At 43.4% G+C, this 26,384-nt stretch overlaps 1 protein-coding gene across 3 annotated transcripts in view; it reads left to right on the top strand.

Moving 5' to 3' along the window:
* The window catches only part of RAB8B (RAB8B, member RAS oncogene family), a 245,432-nt gene extending 221,432 nt beyond the window's left edge, over nt 1–24,000 (top strand). The window contains exons 8-9 of one of the 3 annotated variants that reach the window (XM_078685272.1): nt 18,331–20,952; nt 21,031–24,000. In XM_078685272.1, the coding sequence (XP_078541398.1) occupies nt 18,331–18,423 (93 nt within the window). In that variant the 3' untranslated portion in view covers nt 18,424–20,952; nt 21,031–24,000. Of the gene's footprint in view, nt 1–18,330; nt 20,953–21,030 lie in introns of those variants that run through there. The other 2 variants (XM_078685273.1, XM_078685274.1) reach the window with 2 other exon arrangements.
* The last annotated feature ends 2,384 nt before the right edge of the window (nt 24,001–26,384 follow it).

The following is a 26,384-nucleotide window of genomic DNA, read 5'->3' as shown; positions in this document are numbered from 1 at the left end:
TGACCATGCATTTTATTTGTGTTTTGAATACCTGCAAGCAGTGCCTAAACAATCATTTTGTACTTATAATCCTTGCTTACGAGAGTCCACGCTGGCAGTAAGAGGCACTGTTATAATACTCTTTGGTTAACCCAGTCATTTCTCATTTTGCCCCCAAATTTCTCTCGAAATTTCTAGTTGAAAGTTAAAGATCTGCTGTGATTCTGTAGATCTCAATATTACAATTGGTCCGCGAGGAAGAGATGAGGTCTGTGAGGTGTGTGACGAGGGACTCTGCAAATGCCTTCATAACTATTTGTGCTTTCCCATAACTGATTAAAGCAGCACCTGAAAAGCACAGAACAAAACACATGCACCCTTTCTGTCTAATTATTATAAATCCAAGCTTCTTCCCCCAATTGTGTCCTGCTGTCCCACCTACCACTCACTCACTCACTCAAAGAGAATATTGAGCCATTGGTAACTGTGAGGAAATGTGTTGTATGATATGGTGTGGTTGGGTGACCTCACCTTGTAATACCTATCCAGTAGGTTTTGTTTGTCAAACCTTCAGTCAACCCTGCGTAGCTGTGACCCTGAGCAGTAAGGCTTACACAAAGTAACAAGTATGAAGCATTTAAAAAGCGCAAAACCACTCAAGAAATAAACAAGAGACAAAAGAAATCTGACACCAATTTATAAAATAGACTGTATTTTTATGTATCTTTAGTCACCACAGCGAAAAAGATCCACCGAAGGGTTCTGGCGATATAGAGTTTACAAGGTATAGTAAATCAAAGCTTTTCACTCGACCACAATCCAGAATCCGCAAATTCAACAAATTTGACACTTAGAAACATATTCACCAAAACGTTGGGCTGGTTGTATTGCGGTCATTAGTTACTGTAGGCAACCAACGCCAGGAGAGAGCCAGTCGGGGAGACCAGCAAGGTCCTTCGAATCATCTACCTCTACAGATGAAGCAGTCTTCAGGCAGTTCCAGGCACTATATCCCCTTTGCAATGGATTCCTATGGGAGTGGTCCTGATGCAAGGGGTGAAGGATCCTGTGGATGCGATGCGGTCAACGGGTTCTTCCTGAGGCCACTCCTCGTTCCACCAAGGGGGTGAGGTGGCCCTGGTCAACGTCCCTCAAAGTCCGCTCAGTTCTGTTAGAAGTCCAGTCCCCACTGGGCTACTTGTTACCTGGTATCATGCTTCCAGCCAAATCCTTCCCTGGGTGATAACTTGGCTTCTGGGTGAACAAGCTACACCCTAACTCTCCTGGGCTCAGTGTACTAGGGTGCATCTTTGAGCGCTGAGTCCAGGTCTCTGGTGCTGCGCAGTGGTAGTTGGCGGCGATCTGAATATTCTGGGCTACCAATTTGCCCTAGCAGGCTTCCCAGCTGTTATGGGCCTCTGCTGTGAACATGAGGTCAGCCAACTGTCCCTTAGAGTCTCTTAGCTTTGGCTGTGCTCCAGAGACGACTTCTCCACGAGCAGGACACAGCAGGCACGGTCCCTCTTCTTTGCTAGCCACCTGGTTCAGTAGGTGCAGTCCACACCGTTGCAGCCTCTTTTTGCCTGTTCCGAGATGCAGTGGTCCTTCTTACAGTCCAGTTGAGATCTATGTTTTGGGTGCCAGGGGTACCCTATTTATGCTTAAAGTGCCCTCAGGATAGATATGGTTAGTAGCCAGTGGGCTACAAGGTTGCCTATCTTCTGATGACCATTTCATGGGAAATGTGTAATCTGGCTATACCAAGATACACCATTCTACCCAATCCTAACATGGCAGAACCCCTCTGTCGGCATCCTGAGCTCCCTAACCCAACCCAGAGGCATAGCTACCAAGGGGCTACATGCCCCCTGGAAAACCGGTATGACAACTGACTTCCCCTTCCCTGACCCTAGTGCCAGGCTGTCTGCCTAAACAATGAAGTAGCCCTTCGCCCAAGAATTAGCCAGTTACCCCTTAAAGGTGTCTTCTCCTTTGAAGCTTATCTTTTGTGCTAACACTTGTGTGGCTTCCTGGGAAAGAGGGCTAACTTCTTTATCCTGTGCTGGCTTCTATTATTACCTTTCCTCTGAGTCGTTGGCACGTCTCCCCAGGAGTGCAGAAAGCTGCCGCAGGATAAACCAAAATAAACAGGCATTAGAAACTTTGGGCAACTAATGTGGCAACTGCTAAACTTCCAGCGACATTAAATGTGATTGAACAATTAAATGATTTAATACTTGGAGTCTTTTGATACATTACAGTGCCAACTGTAGTAGTCCAATTCAGAAGTTAGAAAGGCTGAGATGTCAGCCTATAGCTCTGTACTTGCTAATGGGGTTACTGGCCTTTCCGTAGTAAAAAAGCACCACCCTGCCTCAGGGCTTGTTAGGCATACCTTAGGGTGATTTACATGCATTAAAAGGGAAGGTTTAAGCTTTGCCATAACCTTAAATAGCAAAGTCGAGTTAGCAGTTTAAAACTTCCCTTCCATGTCCCACTCAGGGTAGCACAACAAGTGCTGCAGTCACTGTGGCGACACTCTTAACTTACAGACCCTATTACCATATACTAGGAACTTGCAAGTAAGTTAGGCTGTACCAATACGGGCGAAACCAATTAAATATGCATCATTTTAAGAGTCCGAGCACTGGCATGGAGTTCTGATTTACAGGCCTCGGGGCATTTGAGTCATTCCACTAGTACCTAGTAGTCCAATGGACCAAAAGTGGGGGTGTACCTGCAAAAAGCCTGATTCCTTACAGTAACATCCCTACTTCCCATCTCCTTGTACAAAAAGATGTTTTGTTATTGCCTGTGACCCTCCAAGAAGGTATAAAAAAAGAAAACTCCTATGTACACTACTTCATGTGATAGATGGTCCCGCTGCAGTAAAAATGGTATATGTGAATGTAATTTGTAAGCAGTAGAAAAACACTGATTCTGTCAAATTTTTGAGGTTACCAAAATCTCTATCCCAGATAACAACCGGTTTTCAGAATTTGGGAAAACACTAGAAAATACCCTCTGTAATCCTGAAAAAAAAAACACTAAAATAGGACAACCTAGGTATGTCGCCTTCCAAAATGGCAGGTTTAAGCCCGGTAAGGTCTGCCACAAGCAAATATCTGTGACAGATCCCCACCAAATTTGCCTGTGGTGCCTTGGGTCGAGCTGTGAATCTGAGGCCAGCAGTGACTCGTCCAGGCCTTACACAACGGTTGCTGGATGACCAAATTCACAATTCGTTGTGACTTGGACACCACTGATTCCGTTGGGCGGACTATTGCCACCAGTGTAGCCATTCACCACCACGCTTGGCTGCAGTCCATCAGTTTTTGAGGCAGTGTCCCTCATGGAATCTGCCTGTTCGGGTACAAGGCAGACTCCATTTAAGTGTGGTTCAAGGAGAGCAGGGCTGTGGCATGCTCCCTAGGCTTATCTGCCCCACCTCAACATCTGCATTGACCCTACCATTCCCTTCATTGCTTAAGCAGAGGTAACCCACTCAGTCCAATCCCAGCAGTTTTGTGGTCGTGGTGCCCACTGCTGCCCCTCCTGCAGCTCCATCTGCCAAGCTACTTTAGTGTGCCCATCATGGAGTACAACCACCCAGTAGGTGGAAGGATCCAGCTATTCTTTTTATGTTGGCAAGACATAACATGAGACCGGTGGGTCCTATAATTGTTCGGAAAGGATATGCCTGGCCCTTCGCTCGGTATTGCGGCTGCGTCCACTGTTCCCCAATGACTGGAGGTCCATCTTTGTTTTGCTTCGGGAAATGCCAGCTCTTTTGGTCAAAGGGACTATCAAGAGGGTGCCCTCACCAAAAGTAGGATGTGGTTTTTATCCTGGCTACTTTCTGGTGCCCAAGAAAGACAGGCATTTATCCCATTCAAGCTTCCGCCCTACAACGTTTCCTCCAGAAGGAGAATTTCAAAATGCTCCCACTGACCCAAGTTTTGTCTGCCCTCTACCCTAGGGATTGGATGGTGGTGTTGGATCAGCAGGACGCCCACTTCCATGTAGCCTTCCTGCCAGGCCATTGGCACTACCTGTGGTTTGTGGTAAGGCTGGAGCACTTTGTTTGCAGTGCTTCCCTTTGGTCTCACCAGTGCCCCTGATGTGTTTATGAAAGGAATGCAGTGGTAGCAGCCCACCTTCGGAGGTCAGGGATCCCAGTCTTCCCCCTCCCTCAATGACTGGCTTTTGAAAGCAGGCTCTCCCCAGGCAAGGGAAGACTGGTACAGGTGCTCTTGGACAACACTACTGACATGTAATATTGCAATGAGCAGTATGGGTTGGACATTGTGGCAGGAGGTCTTTCCTCTCTGGTAATGCCTGGATCAGCAAAGAAATTTGCTGGTGGTGAATTACTTGGTAGGATTGTTGAAAGCCAGGGCGAACAAGCTCAGCCGTCTGTGCCTAGCGGGTCACTAGTGGGAGGAGTCTTGCCCCCCTTGTAATACCTGAACCACCAAGGAATTTTCCTGCTGGTGAATCACTTGGCAGGATCGTTAAAAGCCATGGCGAACAAACTCTGCCATAGGCACCTACCGGATCACGTGTGGAAGTTATATCCAGAGATGGAGCAGGGTCTCTTGCGCTAATGGGGAGAATCTTTGCTCAATCTGTTAATCGCTGACCAGAAGGTGCAAAGTCAGCATTTCTGTACTTTGGAGTTTCCAGGGTGTTTCTCGTTCCGAGATGTGTTCGGTCTCGGGTGGAATTTGAAACTCTTGTATGCCTTTCCTCCAATGTCCTGTCTGCCCGAGTTCTCAAGAAGTTATTTCATAGAACAACGGTTCCTGTGGTATAATACTTATATAATATAAATTCAATTTGTAGCTTAATAGCAAATTCTGACAACACAGATGATGAGACCCGTATCCCTGAGGGTCGAAACGCCGTCGACGCCACAAGGAATTGAACCTACAATTAGTGCCTAGGATCATATATAGACACTAAATATAACCATTCATTATTACTTTGGTCATTTTCCTTCTGTTTGGTCATCCCATAAGAAACCGTTGTGCTTGTATTTATTTTATGTCGTTTGAATTGTTATTTTTTGGTTTCATATGTACACTTGGGACACTGTGCACCTTCTCGATTTTTGTCTTCACATGACTGTGACATACTGAACATAATTACATAATTATGCGATTAGTAATTTTGAAATATAAACATCATTGAGAGTTATTCAAAATTGTTTGTGCAGTTCTTTTCGACATCCCTTTTAGCCCTTTTGTGTTGTCAGAATTTGCTATTAAGCTACAAATTGAATTTATATTATATAAGTATTATACCACAGGAACCGTTGTTCTATGATATAATTTAATGCCCTGGTTCCTATTTGAGTAGGGTTCTCCTTGTTTTTCTTAGCGAGTTCTCAAGAAGATCAGAACCGATTTGGCCCAAATCATCCTAAAGTTCCAGATTGAACACAAAGACTATGGTATCAAGAACTCTTGGGCTTGAGCATATGTTTTCCGATCAGGCTGCCCCTTAAAAGGGCCAGCCGTTGCAGGAACTGAGCAGGGAAATGCAGCCTGGGCCTTTGCAGTCACAATATTCATGCTGGCACATTGAGCAAGGGCAGCTGAAAACCCTGACCTTCCTCCAGAGGTGGTTGATGTCAATTTGGCTGCTAGCTGTCCCTTGACAAAAACTGTACAAGTCTGTCGTTGGGACACATTTGTGGCTTGGTGCAGTGCACTGCAGATAACCCCTTCCAGGCAAAGGTATCTGACATTTTATTATTTGTTTTAGCCCTAGTCTGACAGCACTTTGCTTTGGGCACAGTTAAAGGGTACCTTTCTACTCTTTCCGTCTTTTTTGCCAAATAAGCCCTCATTGTTCATGTTTCTGGTTATGCGCTTTTTGAAAGGTTTACAAAATTGTTTTCCTTCCTCTCTTGTCCTTTTACTGCGGGACCTTAACTTCGTCCTCAAAGTTCTATTGCACACTCCATTTGAGCTGCTTCGCTGCTGTTCTTTGCGGTTCCCCATTCTCGACTGTGTTCTTTGTTGCGATAACATGAGCGTGGTGTGACTGAGCTTCAGGCTCTGTGTCAATCCACAGTACACCCCCTTCTTCCTGGACAAGTTTGTTTTGTGGACACATGCATCTTTCTTGCTTAAAGTTGTGACGCTTTTCCAAGTTGGACAAAACATCACCATACTGCCGTTCTATGCTCTGCCTACTAAACAACGCCAAGGCCCGTGTTATTGAAAGGGCACACTGACCCTGTTCCCACCACTGCGCACTTTTAAACAGGTGCGCCGGGCGCAAACCGGGGCAGTTCAACCTTACAGTGGATGTGCTCTTGCTACCTTGAGGGCAACTCATTCACTGAAATATGGAGAGGCTGTTTAGAAGCCACAATGTGCTTCACAGTGCAGGCGGCATGAGGGAGCCAGATCCCCCTGCAGGCGGGTGCAGTGAGTAACTGCTCCCACCTGAGGAGGAATGTTTAACTCCTTTCCCCTTCCCTGCCTTCAGGGGGCGCACCGACAGTGTGCCACTCTTTTGTGATACACTGTGAGTGCACCTCCTAAGGGCCTGTGCTGAGGCAAAGATTCCCTCATTTGAATGAGGCAACACACACTTTCAAATTAGGGAACGCCCTCATGATTATGGTGCTTCTACATGCGCGCGCCAGCATTATCACTATTACATACAGATCAGGGGCGGCTGCATTCTTAGGGCGTCGGGGCGATTCCCTTCCCATTTTCTTCATGATTGTACTAGTCATTGTAGTGCTCTGCTTACCACTAATTTTTAAAGGTGCACTTTTAACCCCTTCCGTGCGGCCGCGATTCCTCCCCCGTGTGCGGCCGCGGAGCGAACAGGGCGGGGCCGTGACGAACCCCAGCCGTCATCAGCACACGAGCACCGTGGAGCGTGACGGCTGGGGTTCGTCACCAGCATGCAAGGGGTTAAAATTAGTATTAAAAATGGCAATACAATGTCAGTTCCTGGCTGGTTGTTGCTCTTTGACCCTTGCTTTAGCGAGGGCCAGGCAGCCACAAACTATTTACAAGTACATGCACTAGTGCGCATGTGCTAGGCTTCGTGTACGTAATTTTAGCAAGCTAAGGGCGTACATGCAACCAGCCCAGGCCTGCCGTTTTAAGGGTCTTCAGGGACCTCCCCTTGATGACGCACATGAGTCACTTTTTTACGGCACCCCTGGGCGCTTTGAGCTTAAGCCCTGTACAACTCAGGCGCCGGCGGAAAGCCAATCATGCTGCTTCTGTGACGTAAACTGCCTCACTGCGCATGAGCGAGGTCTGTTGAGTATATTTTTTAAACTAATGAAGCGACTGCATCTGCAAATAGTTTACTGCTTGCCGACATGTCTGATACACTCAAGTATGATTTCTTGGACTCTATTGCACAACTCCTTAATTCAGAAACTAACCTCCTTGGCAACTTCAGTTCTTGATTATGTCAGCTGTTCCCTATTTCAGAGTCTTCGTTCCTCACGTTGAATGTCTAGGTCTGAAGCAGACCAGCTAAAAGCGAGGAAGTATTATTAGCTGACACGGACTGAGCAACAAGCCCTTAGAACACGCTGTGTCCTGCATATAGGTTAGCAGTTTTCCTGGCAGCGCTTATGGATAGTTTGCTCCAAGAAAAGCACATCCATTCCTGCCTACAGGTTCCCGTTTGATGACGGATTCTGGCAGGTAGTTGGTAGCGGGGATGGGAGCACGTAACTTAAGGGGTCTGAGGCAGGTGCACTGTAGGCAATCGTCAAGCACAGGTAGTGCTCAAGGTGATGATTCACCCCTCCCCCCAAAGGTCTGAATATGTCAGTAATTGTCGAAGGATGTTGAGAGGTGCATGTTTTAACTGGCGAAGTAGTGTTGAAAGGGGCGCTGACTTCTAATCCTAAAATGTAGTATTTCTTTAACATTCTGAAGCAGTGTAACAATGTAATGCATTAAAGTGAAATGCTTCTGCGTGTTAATTAAATACTGTATTTAACATGCAAAAGCATTTAATTTAAGTGCATTAGAGTGACATTTATTAGTAGTGATCGCTTCTAAACATGTCATTTTTGCCCCGAACCACACTTTCAGGATGACATGCCAGTGAAGAACGAGAGCGATGATTTGTCATTTTCACCTTCTATGTGGCCCCTGTTGCGATCAGAGATGGGACAAAATTGTGGTTTATTAGAAACTGCTATAACAGTTTTAGTACAGCTTGAAATATTTATTTAAATTTTAAAGTGCTTTATCAATTATGGCTTCACCGCTCGATCCTAAGCAACTGGTTTATTTCACTGTGCCTCTTTATCATTTATGATCACATTTGATTTGATGTGGTGATAAAGGATAAAGGGGGGGGACAGTGAAATAAGGCAGTTGCCTAGGATTACACAATGTAATGATGAAAGGGCGCAGAGGTACTCAAATAAGGTAATTGCCTTGAAAGACACAATTTGGTTAAGCAAGGAAGCTGGGATTGATGCCAGATTTCCTGGTTTCACCGAGTGCAATTCTGCCAAAAGCTGGATATTTTCAAATATAAAACATTCATGACCCCTATCTCACAAATGACGATTCCAGTAATAAATTGAGACAAGTCCGTTATCATGTGCACCTTATATGTCACCTAGATTGTTATCAAACATGAAGCAACAGTATAGTCTCTAGCACAAGAGATTTTTGAATAGTGCGCATCTTGAACTGAAGTATGTCTAAGTACTCTCAGATGTGATGATAAAGGACAAGGAGGCAGAGGCAGAAATAAGTCAATTCTTTGGGATCACACACTTTGGACAAGTGGGAACAATGGGATTGGCCCAGGTTTCCCGATTTCACATTGAGCAATTCTGCCATTAGAAGCGTTTCTCTGTCTTCTCCACATTTCACCCTAAAGGGGAAGGTCCCAAACACTCTTGCCTGGTGATCACACACTTGGGTAGGTCAAATTTGATTGACTAACTAGAAATTGTATGTAGTAGTTTATGAATTTTCTTTTAGAAATGCCTGTAACAACATTTATTGTTTGTTATAGAAATTGTACTAGAAAATAAATCCTTTTACACCAAGTTTTATACTTTTTTGGGGTGTGAACACCACTGAACACCCCTTAGAAAAGTCATGTTTACTCGCTAAGCTCAAACATCAAATGTAATTAATTGATATACGCCTCACCACTTTCAAACTACACCAGCCACCACTGCTGAGCACGTCTCTAACAAAACTGTGCTGCCTCGTTGGTTCTGTGATTGCGGTGTAACTACAGCCTCTGAGGGAGAGCTATGCACCTGAGCTACAGGTAACGTCCTTCGATAGAAGTTGAGGTTAAAAACCAGCATAGGTTGAGGCAGCAGGGCTGTGGATATTACACCGTTCCATGCATAGGGAGCACAATGTTCGACATTAAACAGGGAAGAACAAACTTTCTGAATGTTTGTCTACACAGTCAGGATTTTACCACATGCCACGTTGTTGAGCTGCTAACATTCTACTGTTATAACACATCTTACTAAGGGGCGGGAATGAGCAGGACAGAGAAGAGGGGAGAAGGCTGGACGGCAGATGCGTAATTCCTCATTTATACAATTTGTTTATCTTTTTAATGCATTTTTTAAGGCATTTAGATGTGGAGCTACTATTATACACTTAAAATAGAATGATTGTGGTCAATGATTGTTCTATTTGAACAAAAAATCTCAGTCTGAAAGAAAATGCATTATTTTCAAGATTTCAAAAACGTCTTGATGTTTTTGGACATTCTAAATGTAGGAGCATTTCCAGTAAGTTTTAAAAATCCATGGGAGCACTCATGGAAAATGTGTGCTATTTGTAGGGCCGTTATTACAGTTTTATTTTTCATTTAGTGTGATATACATAAAGGCTTTTCTATCAATGATGGCTAGGGCTTCTCATAGAGACAGACAGAATTACAAAATTTGCAAGCCATTGGCAAGAAGAAAATTCCCTTCTAAGCAGCTCTGGTACTGGTTGTTTTACTTGCAAGTGCGATATTTATAATAATTCTGATAAAGGTAGATTGTAGAGGAATGCTTTTCCTTGAGCTCGATGTTGGAGGTGTGTATAAAAGGGGCATGTGGTGTGGCATTTCATTTAGCCCTTGGAAAGGTCAAAGACATAAGTCATTCCTGGCTGCGCTCCATATTTCTTAGATGAGGCAGCAGAACTGGCTGAAAAGCTATCAGTGGGGTACTACCCAGGACCGGAGGGGCCTAGTCAGAGCTCTGTCACAGCACTAGAGTGCACTGAATACTGTAAAGTATTTTATTTGTCATGTTTCTAGTGGTACAACTTCCCACTCTAAACACCGACACTATTTGAAGTGCAGAGTGACTCTGTACTTCAAAGAGTGTTAGTGTTTATAGAGCGAGAACGCAGACTGGTGCAGAAAAGGTTTCTCACTCTGAAGTTACAGGCCCTGCCACGCGTGATGCAACTCTGAGAAGCATACACACAGAGTGCCAGCACTGGGCCTAGCTTCCAAAACATAAAAATAGAAATGTTCCGGACGCTATGCCATGCTGGCACAGTGTGGATATTGCTCAGAGGTGCATGGCACTGGCAGGGCCTAGCTTCAGAAACATTTCTATCTACATGTTGTTATATGACACCCCTTTATTAATGTAATAACTGCACTTTCACAATTGCTTTATTAACCTTGCTTCTCAAATTTGCTTGAAAATGCACCATTTACCCACTTTTTTCACGGTGCACTGTGACAAAGTTTACGCCTCACCACTTTCAAATGTCACCAGCCACCACTGTACAGATTATACATAAGTGTCTGCATCCCCTTCTGTAATACCATAGTGTCCTAGGGGAGCAAAAAAGCAGGTGCACATGGCTGATGAATCCATAGGGCACTATCTGTAGTACAGCCCAGGTGGACAATCCTGTCTTTGTAGTGTTCTCTGGAGCAAAAAAAGGACAAGGCTGTGTGGAAGAGAACCATCTCCCGCTGTATTGTGCTCTGCATTAAGAATTGCTACGCACTGGCTAAAAAGCATCCTCTGGAAGGACTACATTCTCATTCTACCAGGGCCAAAGCTGAGATCACTATGTTTGCATGCAGAGTTCATAACCTAGACTTTTGCCAGGTGGCTACTTTGGTGTCCTTCTGTACGTTCATGGAGCACTGTTAATTATCTGGATAGTAAGGGAGGGGCATTTTGACGGTGAAGAATCTGTGGCTAGAAGTCTATCATCATCATCATCGGGAGATCCTTCCGAGTTCAATTAGACGGAACCAGCTCCCAAACTGTCGATCTGCAATGGGGAGTGCCGCAGGGCTCGTCCCTGAGCCCAACGCTTTTTAATGTCTACATGGCCCCTTTGGCCGCATTGATTAGACAGTTCGGGCTTTCTGTAATATCTTATGTAGACGATACGCAAGTGGTCGTATCCATAACTAACAATGAGGATGAGACTGCCGACCGTTTTAACAACTGTATGTCCCCTGTAAACATCTGGATGAAATCCAATTGTTTAAAACTAAACTGTGGCAAGACCGAAGTACTGCTGTTGGGAGCTATTCCTCCGGTTTGGTCCCTGAAATGGTGGCCAACAGAGCTGGGCGAGTGCCCAACACCAGTCTTAAAGGCAACAAGTTTAGGGGTGACCTTTGATTGTCGGCTGACCTTTGACAGACAGATCAACTGTCTTTCGCCAGTTTCTGGGCCATACTAAAAATGATTAGAAGGATTCGTTCCTTTATCCCCCTGAGGCTCTAAAAACATTGGTGACTGCCCTCGCTATCTCTAGGCTAGATTATGGCAATGCCCTTTACGTGGGGATCCAAACACAACATCTGAAAAAGTTCCAACGTCTGCAGAACGCAGCAGCAGGACTGATTTTGGACATTCCCAAACATGAATCAATATCCCAGCAAAGGAGTTCTGCACTGGTTTCCGGTAAGGAAAAGAATAATCTTTAAGTCACTGTGTATCACGTTTAAGGCGCTCCAAGGAAGGGGCCCTTCTTACCTGACGTCACGCATAAAAACCTATGTGCCGTCCAAGAACCTGAGATCTGCACAGCTAAAACTGCTGCAAGTCCCCAGGTTTAAGTAGGCACGGTGGGGAGGAAGGAGCTTCTTGCTAAGATCTGCAAAATCGTGGAATCTTCTTCCACTAACCATTAAAAACAGCCCGAATCTCAAATCATTTAGGAAATCTGTAAAAACATGGTTATTTCTAGCAGACCTCTAATTACACTTCTGCACACTCCTCTCATGCACGCCCCTCTGAGTCCTTCAGCGCCAAGATGCCTTCGGGCATTCGCTGCGCTTTATAAATCTAAAAAGAAGAATCTCAAATCTATCAGAAGGACATTACCTTTGGTGACTTTCACGTAGGACTCCACCTAGCCGCAGATTCCTCCACGCCCCTTCCATCCCCTCCTTTGTGTGGTTGTCCTCTATCTATTAATAAGGTTCGAAGTCTAGGACAGGTCACACCAATTTGCCTTTGTGGCTCTGTGTCGAAGCTCACAATTCACTACACCTCAAGACCAGACTTCTGTTGTCTTTTTCTGTCCAATAGCTCACAAGTATGAAATGAAGAAAACAGGCAACCCATGGATTGACATGAAAAACATTTGGCCCCATCCTAAAGTTTTTTTGTCTTATGGACACTGAATTAAAATTGTGTACCAGCTCCTGGGGAGCCAGGGGGTTTACTATCCTTCTAAGCCGTTCCTTTCCTCTTGTAGTCACTCCCGTGACACGTAATCCGCAGGGTCGTTTTGTTGCCTTGGAGGAATGGGTGATCTTGCTGGTATGTATTTGTGCTGCCCACTTCTTTGCCCTCCTGTCTTCAGGACCTGTCACGCCTTCTTTTATGTCTTTCAGAGGGGCTTAACTAACTGTAATAGGAGGTGACCCTAATCTAGAAAGTACTGGAACCCCCACAGCCTACCGACGGGTCGGCGCTCGTCGTCCCACTGATTGGACCACTACTCTGGGTCTGTAATGCATGAAGATCCTGGCACCCCTGACTTCAGAAAGTAACACCTACATCAGTGGCTTACCACACTCACTACGTGCCCTCGATTGCCAATTGTGGACTCTGATCCAAATTTTGCCCTGCGGAATCTCAGACTATTCTTCTTTACTTCTTCATCTTGGACTCCCACCATCAGGATTGCGCCCCATGTGGTGGCTAAATGCCTGGTGTCTCCAGGATAAAAACTTTGTCCACTCACTCTGGTCTGAACGTGCTTATTTCCATAATAATGAAGGATCAGTTAAATGAGTAGGAACCCTATAGGTCGCCTGTAAGGTGACACTACGAGTCTTTGCCAAGAGTTATATTAGAGTCCAGGCGCGTGACTGCTCTGCTCTTATTACCCAGTTAGAGGCATCTGCCCTACGCATGGAGCGGTACAAAAGGGGGTGGTGATGGACGGAGCATCTGAACCAATCAAACACTCACACCCAGTCAACAGATCTGAGTTTAATCCATCCCCGTTCTTTAGCCCACTCTGCCACCCCATTTCAGACATGGCCATATGCAAATCAGTCTGACCCTGTGCCTCATGGGCACAGTCCAGCCCAAACTGCCAAGCCATGCCTTCCCTGGATCGGAAACAAGCTTGCTAGGACCGGTTTCTGGCATAACAGCAGTCTTCAGCCAGGCTTGCTTGAATCCAGTGGCAAAGTGAGCAAGGGATTCACGTCTGAGCATACCCTGCTAACTTATGGCGAACAAAGCGGTGCATAAGGGGGTGGTGATGGACGGAGCATCTGGAGCAACAGTTAGTCTAACACACAGGCAGCTCTTTCTCTGCCGTTAGGTCTCATCTGCAAAGTAATTAGTCTTCACTCCCTAGAAGCAGCCAAACACCTCCCGTGGGCTATTGCAGCCAGGATTTACAGCTGGGGAGACAAAAACGGGAAACTACTTTATTGGTGGTCTCCCGTCAGCAAGCCAACAGGATTGTCCCCAAGATTATGGACGACTCGAATCGTTCTCGGCAATCTCTTCACGAGTTAGCCCAAACATTGGCCAATACTATCACACATTATACTTAAACCAGTGGGCAGGAACGTAGCCATGTCCGGTTCCTTTCTCGACTCTGTCCCTCTCCCTAGGCTGTCTTCCTCTGATTCCCATCTGTTGGAGAACCCTTTACAGCAGGGGAGATTGCAGAGGCACTGTCCGGGATGACGTCTGGGGAAGACTCCGGGCCTGGGAGGCTTTCCTCTGGAATATATTACATTCCGGGAAACCCTTACTCCTTATCTTTTGTCTTAATATAAGGAGGTTTGCTGCTGGAGTTGGATGTGGCTACCATAGTAATAATACCTAGGACTCGGACTCAGCCTCCTACAACGTGCGCAGATGACCGCCTGACTGGGTTGGTTCAGAACCAGTGCAGCTTTATGCCATCCTGTAGCATGAGACACTGTATCCATCAGCTTCACGTGGCCCTGGATGGCCGTCATCCTTTGCCTCCAGATATAGCCTGGTTCCTTATTGACTTCAAGATGATTTTCAACACAGCGGGCCGCGATTCCGGTGCAAGGTTCAGGTCCTCTATTTAAACCCTACTGCCAGGGTCTAGGTTAATTGGATTGTCTCCCACACCTTTACCACAGAACGCGGGACATATAGGGCTGCCTCTTCTCCTCGTGGCCTTAGCGATAGAGCCTTTGGCCCAGCTTATCAGCATAGATCTCCAATATACTGGCTGGTTTTGTAGTGAGGGGCAATTGGATTGCGCTGCTCAATACACTGATGACGTACTGTTCTATCTTGCAAGTGGGCTCCAATGTCTCCAATTACTTGAAAATTTCAAAAAAGACTCTTTTCCTCAGATCAACCTCTCTAAATCCGTGCTGGTCCACCTGGCGCGGTCTAGAGATTGCTATGATTGGCAGGCGACTATTCCTCTCCACCGGCTTAGCTTTAAATCTTAGGCATATTGGCCGCCTTACATCCAGAACTTGCCTGGGCCCTTCATCTCCTACCTCTGGTTCGGAAAGCCAAGTCAAACCTCATTAAATAGCGGACTCTCTCCCTCATTGTCCTGAGGTGCATTACCCTCTACAAAATGATGATCCTCCCACAATTTCTTTGTTTTCCAGAATTTGCCACTTCACCTGCCCCGTACGTGGTTCCATTCACTGGCCAGTGCTGCAAAAACATTTCTGTGGCGGGGTTTATGGCCGCGTATGGCTTTTGAGCATGGCCAACGGGCCTCTAAAATGGTGGCCTGGGAATGACCAACCTCCATCTTTACTATCTGTCCTCTCACCTTCTTGTCCTTCGACAGCTTTAATGGGTGATGGTCTGATCCCGCTTATCGCCTGGAACTTTCATTGCTGGGCTTTTTCCATCTGCAGGCCATGCTCTATGGGTCCCTTGTCTCTCCCTCTCTTTCTCTCTCCCTCTCTTTCTCTCTCCCTCTCTTTCTCTCTCCCTCTCTTTCTCCCTCCCTCTCTTTCTCTCTCCCTCTCTTTCTCTCTCCCTCTCTTTCTCTCTCCCTCTCTTTCTCTCTCCCTCTCTCTCTCTCCCTCTCTTTCTCTCTCCCTCTCTTTCTCTCTCCCTCTCCCTCTTTCTCTCTCCCTCTCCCTCTTTCTCTCTCCCTCTCCCTCTCTTTCTCTCTCCCTCTCTTTCTCTCTCCCTCTCTTTCTCTCCCTCTCTTTCTCTCTCCCTCTCTTTCTCTCTCCCTCTCTTTCTCTCTCCCTCTTTCCTCTCTCTCCTCTCCTCTCTCTCCTCTCTCTCCCCTCTCTCCCCTCTCTCCCCTCTCTCTCCTCTCTCTCCCCTCTCTCTCCTTCTCCTCCCTCTCCTTCTCCTCCCTCTCTCCTTCTCCTCTCTCTCCTTCCTCTCTCTCTCTCTCCTTCCTCTCTCTCCTTCCTCTCTCTCTCTCTCTCTCTCTCTCTCTCTCCTTCCTCTCTCTCTCTCTCTCTCTCTCTCCCTCTCCTTCCTCTCTCTTCTCTCTCTCCTCTCCCCCCCCCCCCCCCACCTGGTAACCAGAGTGGTGTTTCTTGCATGGAGAACTGCCCTTTAACATGCACAGTGGGAGAACAAACTTAGGCATCAGTTTCCACTTTGGCACAGCACCTGGTTGAGAGAGGTGACAGTACTTTGCGGTTTTTACTCCTGGGATGTTATTGATATCACTGAATAGGGAGATGTATGGTCAGGGACGCACGTTCACTCTTTCCAGGATCTTCGACAGACCTATAGCCTCGCACATAACCAAATGTATAAATCTCTCAAACTCAGACATTCTGTCCACATTCATTACCCGTCCACCAATGCGATCGTGGAGTTCAATCTTCTACAAAGCTAAGTTGCTCATGGGAAACGTGGGCCGTGGAGGAATTTCTCAGATCTACCGCACGCTCATTATCAATTTCCCTGGCTTATTAGACCATTTTAGAACCCATTGGGAGAGCTGGGAGGGCTCTGTACAGGATGAAAATTGGTGGATACCCCTGTGAACGTACCTTCTCTTCCCGATTATGGCTCGTTCAAACCTACTATCTTTACTTAGCATATCTCTGTCCAACTCGCCTATATCTGGGAAGGCCTGCGCCCCACCACTGCCTATCCTCGATGTGGAGTTGATCCATACAGATTTCTATATTATGGGTTGGATCTGTGCAATGGTGCATCAGTACTTGACCAAGGTAACCGGAAATTTTTCAGAAGTGCGGGAATGGGAGCTTACTCAACCCGGCCCCTGCCCCCCCCCCCTCTTCTCCCCCACCCTCTCCCCCCCCCCCCCCCCCCCCAATTGATGCTCTTTAAGGTATTTGTGGGCTCTTGGGGTACAAAGGCCGGAAAGGCGTTCCTAGACACAGCCCTACTTGTGGCAAACCGAGACTTTGCTGTATGATAGATGTCCCCTAATTCCCCTACCCTGTCGGGGTGAAGACAGGGTGTAGATTGGTGTATGCAACAGGAACGTGTGGTTTTCGAAGCCCGTGGTTGTCCCCAAAAGCATGGATGGGTGTGTAGGAAATGGTTGGGTCCGCTTACTTAACTAAACCTGGATTTTTACTTGTGGATATTCTTCGTGTTTACTGTTATATACTGATTGAGTGTCCTTACCCTGTACAAACTGTATACTCCATTCTGCAATGTTACATGTTTGCCATATGTTCATCTCTGCCAAACCCGTCTGGCCTAAAACTCAATAAAGTTAGTTTATCAAAAAAAGAAGAAATAAATTAGTCCCAGATGTGACCATGCTATCGTGGAGAGCCCGACTAGTCTAAGAAGAGGGTTAAAAGGCTTGTTCGCTCTCACTCATTGGGTCGAGAAACAAATGTTTTTGGAGATGAGAGAACTAGGAAAGCAACACAAATAAAGGTTAATCATCTGGTGACTTGACCCGGTCTTTTGTTATATTCATCCCAAGGTCCACAAAGGAGATATAAAAAATTACTGAAGTGATCAGTTATGTGCATTTATTTCAAGTGACCGCTCAAGACGTAAATGGTAATTTGTAGCCAGCCCTTCGGTGGCTCTCATTAGGTCTATATAATTCATAATGCTGATAAGTGTTTTTCATGATTCTGGGGCACTTGCCATTGGAATATTGTCTTCACAAGTAGCACGAAGCCAGCAATTTGAACTTGGGAGCTTTCTTAAAATCCACCCACACGATAAAACTCTTTACAGAATTCCTCTGACCCATTGCAAATAATTTAAAAAGTATAACGTCAGGGTCCATTTTTCACAAAGCTGCTATGCTAGCACTACTATGAGGTTCATTTTCGAAAATGTGTAAATTGTATCCCGAACTAGGCATAGATGTTCGGATTAGGCATGAACCCGTAGAACACTTGTTGAAAGTAAGTAATGTTTCCTTTTCTCACTAAGTACTTAAGTTTGCATGATGAGCTTTATATTGCATTTACTTCACAAAATGCACACTCTGCGAGCTATCCCCATGAGCAGTGATAGTCCTCTAAATTGGTGGTTCAGTATATTCCAACAGTAGCAGCTAAAATGTCCTGCGCTGAAAAATATGTATCGCACACCAAAGATGACCTCCGTGATCGTACTTAAAAAATACTCCACCCTTCTACATTTTGTCTTTTTCAAACTTCTATTCGGACATGAAGAGAATGTACCCTTAATGTACAGCCCAGAATAGACTCCGATATTGTGGTATACAAATTGCATCTGTGAACATCCCCTTTTTTTACAACCGCAAATATTTTAAAAAGGCTTCAACTAATGCCAATTAGATGGTCTGATGTTGCTTATTTGTGCTCCATAGCAGTTGGAGCTATTGGGTACTTGCTTCATGTAGTTAGTGTACATTCTGTTAAAAAGAAGCTTCAAATGTTAATAAACCTCTTGTGTTGCAATTGTTTCAGAACGACAGTGTTTCCCCCGGTGGAGGCGGGCCAGTGAAAATCACAGAAAACCGTTCAAAGAAGAGCAGCTTTTTTCGTTGTGTGCTGCTTTGATGAAGCAAACCATAGACTACAGCTCACTTAGAAGACCCTTTCTCTGCTTCTTTGAAGCACAGGGTTTGCAGTGCCTCAGAACCCAGACTGTCGCGCTGCTGTGGAGAGCTCTATTGAACTTGAGCCAAGTCCAACAAACCGTCCAATGCCGATGTGGAGTTTCAGCCCCCAAGGCCAGTTGGTCTTTCTGGCTCCTTCTCGCAGAAGTGAAAACAATGAAGTGGAGACATGCTGAAGTCTTAATGTTTTTTTCAATTTTTCTGCTTTGCTGCTTGTTTTCAACGCTGCTATGATTTAACTTTGCACATCCGTTTTTAGCCTTTTAATGCCTGTTGCATCACAGTCTTATTGTTTACACAGTCCTTTTGTCTTTAACTATTACTTAAAATCGTGTTTACAAGTCTGTGTATTTTGTTTGATCAATTAAGAGGTTAACAAGCAAACTAGTTTCTTGGGATTGAAGTCTGCTTTCATACATGGATGGTAAAATTGTTGTTGATGGGGACATTATACAGAAGACGTTCGCGATTAGCACTTCTTAAGATCAGTGTTAAAAGGGAATTTCTTTTTTTTAATATGCTTCAGAATGCTACAACTGTGCTTTTAAAGACCTGGTTGGCACAGTAATAGTTCATACCAAATTAAGATGAACCACTCGTTCAACAGTTGTTTTCTTTCCTATTTTTTCTTTTAAATCTTTTTCTAGTGTTTTGGAGTTTCTGTACTGTTTCCTCAGTGTTTTTCATTTGTCTTTTTTGCATTGCTAATGATGCTTTATACATTTTTTATCAAATCTCTGCTTCTTAATGAGACAACGTTGGAAGGTTCTATGTAGGTAATAGCTATTGCTGGTATTATGCTTACACAAGTAGTTTACCATGGTTGAGCAGCCAAACGTGCCCACTGGATTCCTTCTGGCTTGCATATATTGCTGCCACCATTGCAATTTCCTGCTTCATTGTATATAAAACATGATACTTGAAGACGGCTCGTGCAGAAGTTATCCATGCAAGGTATCGCCACCCCCATGCCTCTCAACACAATCAAACCTGAAGTTGAGACTATTAATATTCAAGCAGAGGTTCATAGGAGACAGAGTTCAAATCTGCATGTGTCAGTTACATGTAGTATCACTTAAAGTACAGTTGGCAGTTGTTTGTGGAATATAAACAGCTTTTCAAGGTAAGATCGGTGTCCATTTTCCTACATTTCAATACTGGGACGATGACTTAGTAAGCACTGCCATGCTGTGTTTGCTAGCATTTTAAGTTAAGTGTCTTTCTGTTACGTTGGTGGGAATGTCTAATACTGGGTAACCTGCCTTTGTTTGTTGCGGACCACTGTTGAACCCAACTGATTTTCAGCACTGCCAGATATTTCAGCATTTATGCCACATAGTTGTTTGGGAAACCTTTAGCATACTTGAAAGAAGGTTTTGTTAACAGTTAAACATTTATATATGCGCATAAAAGTAGGTACATAATGACTATGAACAGTACAAAAAGACCTGATCTGGAACCTTTTCACATAAGAGAATTTTACTAATCTATGCTAGCTGATTAGTTTTAGGTGGAGGTTAAGACCATGTTAATCACTGTTTTATTCAAGTGCAGATGATTGAGAATTTTTGCAGCATATACATCAGAGCGATCTGACCTATTGCGCTGTTTTCTTTAGTCTAATATGTTAAGTAAAATTCACTATCTGTATTTTGCTAGACAATTTTTTGACGAGCATTCCAGCAAGATTTCATATTCTGCATACACATGGTGATCACCTCGAGCCATGCTGCGGGCTGCAACACATAGGCTACAACCTATTAAAAAATGACATTCTCGTTGGTTTTTAGGTTTGGAGGAGCAACTGTAGTAGAGCGGTTGTCTGCTTTTTTCTGTCTCAAGTTAGGAAAATCATCTGTTAACAAAATAACTGATAAATATCTAGAAGTCACAAAAGGTCTGATATCTGATCTTCCAATAAAGTGTAGCCTTTCAGGTGTGATATATAGCTGCTGTGGTTACTGGACACCCAGGTGTTCTACCACATTACCGGCCTTCCACCTTATGAGAGTTGGTAGTGTCCTGTGATTGGAGCTTATAAAATGTAAGCATGCCCTTCATATTGGTCTAAAGGAGTGCTTGAAAGGTTGTCTTATCATTGGCGAGTCAACAATTGATGGAACTTGTTGCGGGGCATGGACTCTAACAAGAGAACATGCATTTGGTCTAGAATTTCACTACTCTAATTCTTGGCCTTCTTAGTGTGACTCCGTTCTTGCTATGCAGAATGTTTATGCTTTTGCTTTATGCTTCGAAGTTGCAATAAGAATTACTTGAGTTGATATTTTGATTTTCTGGTTACGTAATCTTTTAGCCATATTCTTCCTAAACAGATAGACTTAAGTATGTTAGGAATCGGCATCACTTTAACTAGAACTCACGGCCGTAGATTCATTTCCACCCTGGTAATCCTATATCTGAAACCAAATATATTTGGTTCATCTTTCATTAACCCCTTGCTAGGGGGAGGGCGGGCCGCGCGGCGCTCGCATGCTCGTGACGGAACCGCTCCGTCACGAGCCTCAGGTGAGCTGTGCTTGTGATGGAGCGGTTCCGTCACGGCCCGGCCGCCGCGCCTGCCAGCACAGCCCACCCGAGGCTCGTGACGGAGCGGTTCCATCACGAGCATGCATGAGGTTAAAAAATGAAATAGCATTAATGAATATGTGTTGGCTGATATGGCAAAAAAACATGAGCGAGCAAATGTGCATGTGAGATCCAAAGTCTTGCACATATGCAACAATCCCTGTGTTTTGATTAAAACCATACCCATGGTTCTGCTTAATATTTCCTAAAGTAACAAGAAGCCATAATCAATGACAGCCTTTTAGATGTACTAGTGTGAACAACTCTCTGTGGCTTCGTTTTTGGGAATGAGCTGAGCCATTACATGCTTGTATGATGACCTTTCTATAGGGTGTTTACAAACCACTATACATTATATATGTTTAGTAATTTTTCTCTTAACGTCGGTCTTAATTGTTTTTTTTTATCTCAGGGCTTATTTTCAAAACCAAAATGTGATCATTTTATGCTTAGTGTTTTTATACGCTTCTTAGCTTATGATCTTTTTTTTATTTTTTGCCTTTTTTTCGGTATACTTTATTAATTCGTCTCCTTGAACCTCCCATGGAATGAGTCTTTAGGTGGTTCAACAAAATGTTTTTTTTAAGCAGCAGCAAACTGGGGGTAACCTGCTCTGTTGTACAAAAGAAATCCTTGGTATTTTCTTACTCTTAACTATGTTAAATTGTATATATGCATTGGGTAACTCCATAGGACATCTAAAATGTGCAAAGCAAAAACCTTGGCAAATACCCATTATTAGTTATTGGTTACATATTATATTAAATGTATTTTAAAAATGTTAAATGATTTTGTAACTAGCTTTTCTTGAAAGTCAAGCATTTAACATTTCTTTCGATAATTGTATTAAAACTGTAGCATTGTGTTTCAGGAGTATTGCTTTCATCAGTTGTCATTTTTGAACTACATTATATTTTTCATTTGCTTTTATGATTCATAGGCGATGGAAGCGATCTACAACTTGACTTGACAGTTTTGCTGGTCAGCTAAACGTTACCTTTTATTTGTAATGTTTTGTTTCTAATTTCCAGAGGTGTGACCTGTTGAAAATGCAGCCAATTCTGCAGTGTTCAATAGTTTTTTTGTGCATGTACAAACAATAGTTCCCCCAAGAGATAGGGTATTTCCTGGGAGACTTATTTATTTTTTTATTTTTATATAATTGAAAATTTCATTGACTGGGATACATTGCTACTGCCAGTTTAACCTTTCAGACTGCACAGGCCGAGTCCCAAATGGTATAGAGCCCAGAAAAAAGTGCTTTATGTATTCAAATTGCTCCAGGTTGTATTCTGCTGACACTTCAAGTAATGTTACGTTTCCCTCACTTCTTTATTCCATCGTCCCAACTTGGTTGACAGCATACTGCTAAGCAGGGCATGCCTATAAAACTACTTGTAAAAAAAAAAAACATTGATCTGAAATATCTAAAGGGGTCCTGTTGCGCTTGCAGGAGACTGTACTTTCTTTTTTTAAATTTTGTTTTACTCTATCCAGTATTGAGTGAACTTGTATCAAACAAAATCTTACTTGAGCAACTCTCCTCCAGGTCGCAGTACTGGTATCAGTTTACAAGATATTTTAGAGTTCACTGTGTACCCCTTTATGGAGCGAATGGCTTCTACTCTTAAATGACTTCCATAATGTGCATTCCATGGCAAGGACATTGCAAATAAAGATGTGCGTTTTGGAAAGGTGTACTGCCCACTTCATGCACTTTCAGACCATGTTTTGTTTAATTTTTTAGTGGTAGGCACACAAACCTCGTTAGCCAAATCACATTTCAAATGTTTTAAGACGCTTTCAGGATAACATCAAGGAAGGTCTGACTAATAAACAATACCATTTCATTTAATATGGTCACCTAAACTGCTTAACATTAGGTCTCTACTTTGAAAGACGTGTTCTCTGAATCCATCACATTTCTTATGTGATGTGATTGTACTTGAACTGACATATTCCGTGTGAATAATGAAAATATGGTGTTCTTCTGCAATCTGATTTAGTCTATATTTAAAAAAGCTTTGGCACACACTGCAGTACACTTGTAACTCTTCATGCGCTACTTAGCCCCCTAATTAAAATTACTGTTGTACACCTAAATTTCATAATGTACTCTGTTTTGTGAGATAATTGCCATTTTGTAACCATATTTAGAGCACTTTAATGGGTATAGAACTGTGGCTTTGTATGTTGGATGTTAAATTTTTAGTATGATCTCTGGGGTATGACCTAAGATGCACTTTGAGAGCAGAATTCAATATAAACCGGAACCTGCATTGACAGATTGCATCTTGGAGACTGGAGCAGGAAATACTAAAAAATTGAAAAGGTTTCTCTTGCCTTTGACTTGTAGAAGTTTAACATACACAAATGTTTTATAGCACGATGATTGGTGTAAGTGCTATAAAAATATTGCTTCAGTATTATTACCTTCCAATAAAATAGCATTTATGTTACAGTGGATGGGATTGCCAATGTAAAATAGAGTAGAACGTTTTGGAGTAATCTCACTTTATTTGATCAAAATGCATAGCCAGTACCTTTGTTTTGGATCCCTAGATGATCATGCACCTTCATCAGCAAATATAGTTTGTGAATTGCAATATTTTTTGGGTTATCTTTCACATTACACTCTTCTTGCAGCTACAATGAATTTCATTCAAAGTACTATCTTGGTCATTGAAACCTTACATTGAAGGAAAATAAATGCAGATTTCAAACACAACTCTTATCCTATGTTTATAGATATCTGGTCTTGGTGCTCTTAATACCCATGGTGCAGTGCTCCTACAAATACAATCGCCCTGTGATGTGACACCTTGTCTATCTAATAATTCACTAATTCTATGTATAAAAAAAAGTTTATTCCATGTTATCTTTTTTACAGCAATGTGTGTCTAATATAAATAAAAAAATACTTATTAAACAAGGGCTCTGGATGTTGTCAGTAGGTGCGGTCTTTGATTTTTACTGTGCATTCAAGTATGTTCTTTTCAGTTATTGCTTGCCTTAACACATTGTGCTCAAAATGCTGTTACAGAGAGCTACTTCATGCATACCATGCAGATTAGGATATTAAGAAGCACAGATCTCACATCAGTAGACTATTTCCTCTCCTACCTTATATAAGCTGACTGTGAAGATACGCCCCTCCATTGGATCTCTCCTGGTTTGACTGATCATTCTCAGCAGCTGACATTGGGAGTAATCAGATCTGTCCCATGTAGCTTGACATGGTGATGATGGTGGAAGGAAGGTTACTTGGGCCCTCACAAGTCACCTTGCTTAGCCTAGTACTATATAACACATGTGATCTCTAGCCAAACTGGTTTATAATTTTGGATTCTCATTTCTGACCAATAATTATGGTGCCCAGACTGAGAGAAGAAAGGGTTCTTCGAACCCTTCTTATGCTGAAACAATCTCCTGAGGCAGTGGCAGAATTGGTGCAGTTTAATTTTCTGAAGTTGAATGGCAGTAATATATAAATTCATGCCCGTGGGGATACATTTTTGGTCCTGGACTTCTAGCCTCAGCTTTTATTTGCCTCCTCTGAACCAGCACCGATTGTTGGTGGATAAGTTTGGAGACTTAGTAGATGAGGGCTGGTATTTCATTGTGGATATGTTTTTTTATGGTGAAACTTTGTTTCTTTCTCCTCAAACTCTTGTCTTCTACCCTGCCAAGGGAAAAATTAACATTCTCAAGTAGCACACGGCTCATGGCACTCAAGATTGGACTAATGTAACAGCCTGTACTTGGGTCTATCATATAACATCCTGTGCAACCATCATTGTTTATAAAGCGCAATTGGCAGATTCGTTCCTAAAGTTTGCATTATGCCCACAGGACACCTGTGTTGGCTTAACAACAGTGTTGAAGTGGTTCAGTGGTCTTATGGTGAGCATGGCATGTCGTGCCGCAGGCCCAGATGTTTTTTGATTAATATGTTAGCACTACCCCTAGCATGGAACATAGGTTGTTGATGCCACTCTTTACCTCACCTGATTGACTAACCTTTGGGAAGAGATTGCTGACCTTGAAATTTAACTAAGTTGGGATCGTTCCCTTAGTCAAGTTTTCACAGTGCCATAAAGCCTTTAGGTATGCATGTGCTTCATAAATATATAAAATATATTAGTGTCATTCACATATACAATGCTCCTCTGCATTTCTGTGGTCATATGTGAAAGGCCTTTTCATTGTATTGTTGGACAGTTGTGTGATAAGTTTTCGAACTGTTAAACTTTCGTCAGGAAACACTAATTTTCTTTGCAGAAAAGTGATAGTGCATAGGTAGTTTGTAGATCTGTTTGGCATATTTTCTATCTGTCCGTCAGCTGTGCAACTTCCTGGAGGATTTTGCTCATTTTGAACCGGGACCAAAATCGCTTTCCTTTCCTTACAGCAGACATGCCAGAGGTACAGATGCCCATTTAAAAACAAAAAGATACTCCAAAAGATTCATGAAGCAGAAGTACCAAACCACAGTTCAGTAACTTGGCTAGATCTATAATAGTCAACAAACATAAAAGAACTTGCCCAAGTTGCTGCCACACAAATATATGCAGAATAGACTCTTCCCCATTATAATAATCCATTCAGCCCATGAAGCTGCTCATCCTTTTAAGGAATGAGCCTGAAAGCGCACAATCTGCTCCTGAGTAGGAAATAGAAATGAGTCAATTGACCCAAAGTAGACACAAACTTACAAACTTTGTTAGCCTGTCCAAAATTGACATACAGTCACTCTCCCTGAACGATATACACCTAAATAAAGTTTCACTGCTATGACTACATCTTACAAATGTAGAGTACTGTTCTGAAGCTGTCTCAGAATTTAATTCTGTAAGAACGATGTACTGAAATCAAAGAAACACTAAATTGACCATAGGTGCACATTTCAAACTCAATCTCATTACAATAGTATGGTCTTCAAATATTCTGAGAAGGAGGGTTACTCAACAAAGCACTTAGTCTTGCAGTTACTAGCCATCAAAAATTACTAGCCATCAAGAAAACCACTTTCAATGACCGGAATTTCTCTGACCGTTTCTAATGGTTCAGAATTGGGTTTCTTCATTGCACCCAATACTCGATGTGAATCCCAAAATGATACTTTGAATCTTAAGGTTTTTCACCCTTTAAAAAGCCTAGATATCCACTGTTGGAAAACGAGGCAGCATCTGTTAGCCTGCACAAATAACATGACTACATTTGTCCTTCACTGGGAACCAAACACCCAATTGTAGCGCCTGACTCTCAGAGGGTAGCGTGGCAGAGCAGTCTGAGGCTTACTCAAGGGAGGTGGTG

Source organism: Lissotriton helveticus, chromosome 3_2, assembly GCF_964261635.1.
Source record: "Lissotriton helveticus chromosome 3_2, aLisHel1.1, whole genome shotgun sequence".
Taxonomy (NCBI): Eukaryota; Metazoa; Chordata; class Amphibia; order Caudata; family Salamandridae; genus Lissotriton; species Lissotriton helveticus.
The sequence above is the reverse complement of the archived record's forward strand: the minus strand, read 5'-3'. Positions and strand labels throughout refer to the sequence as shown.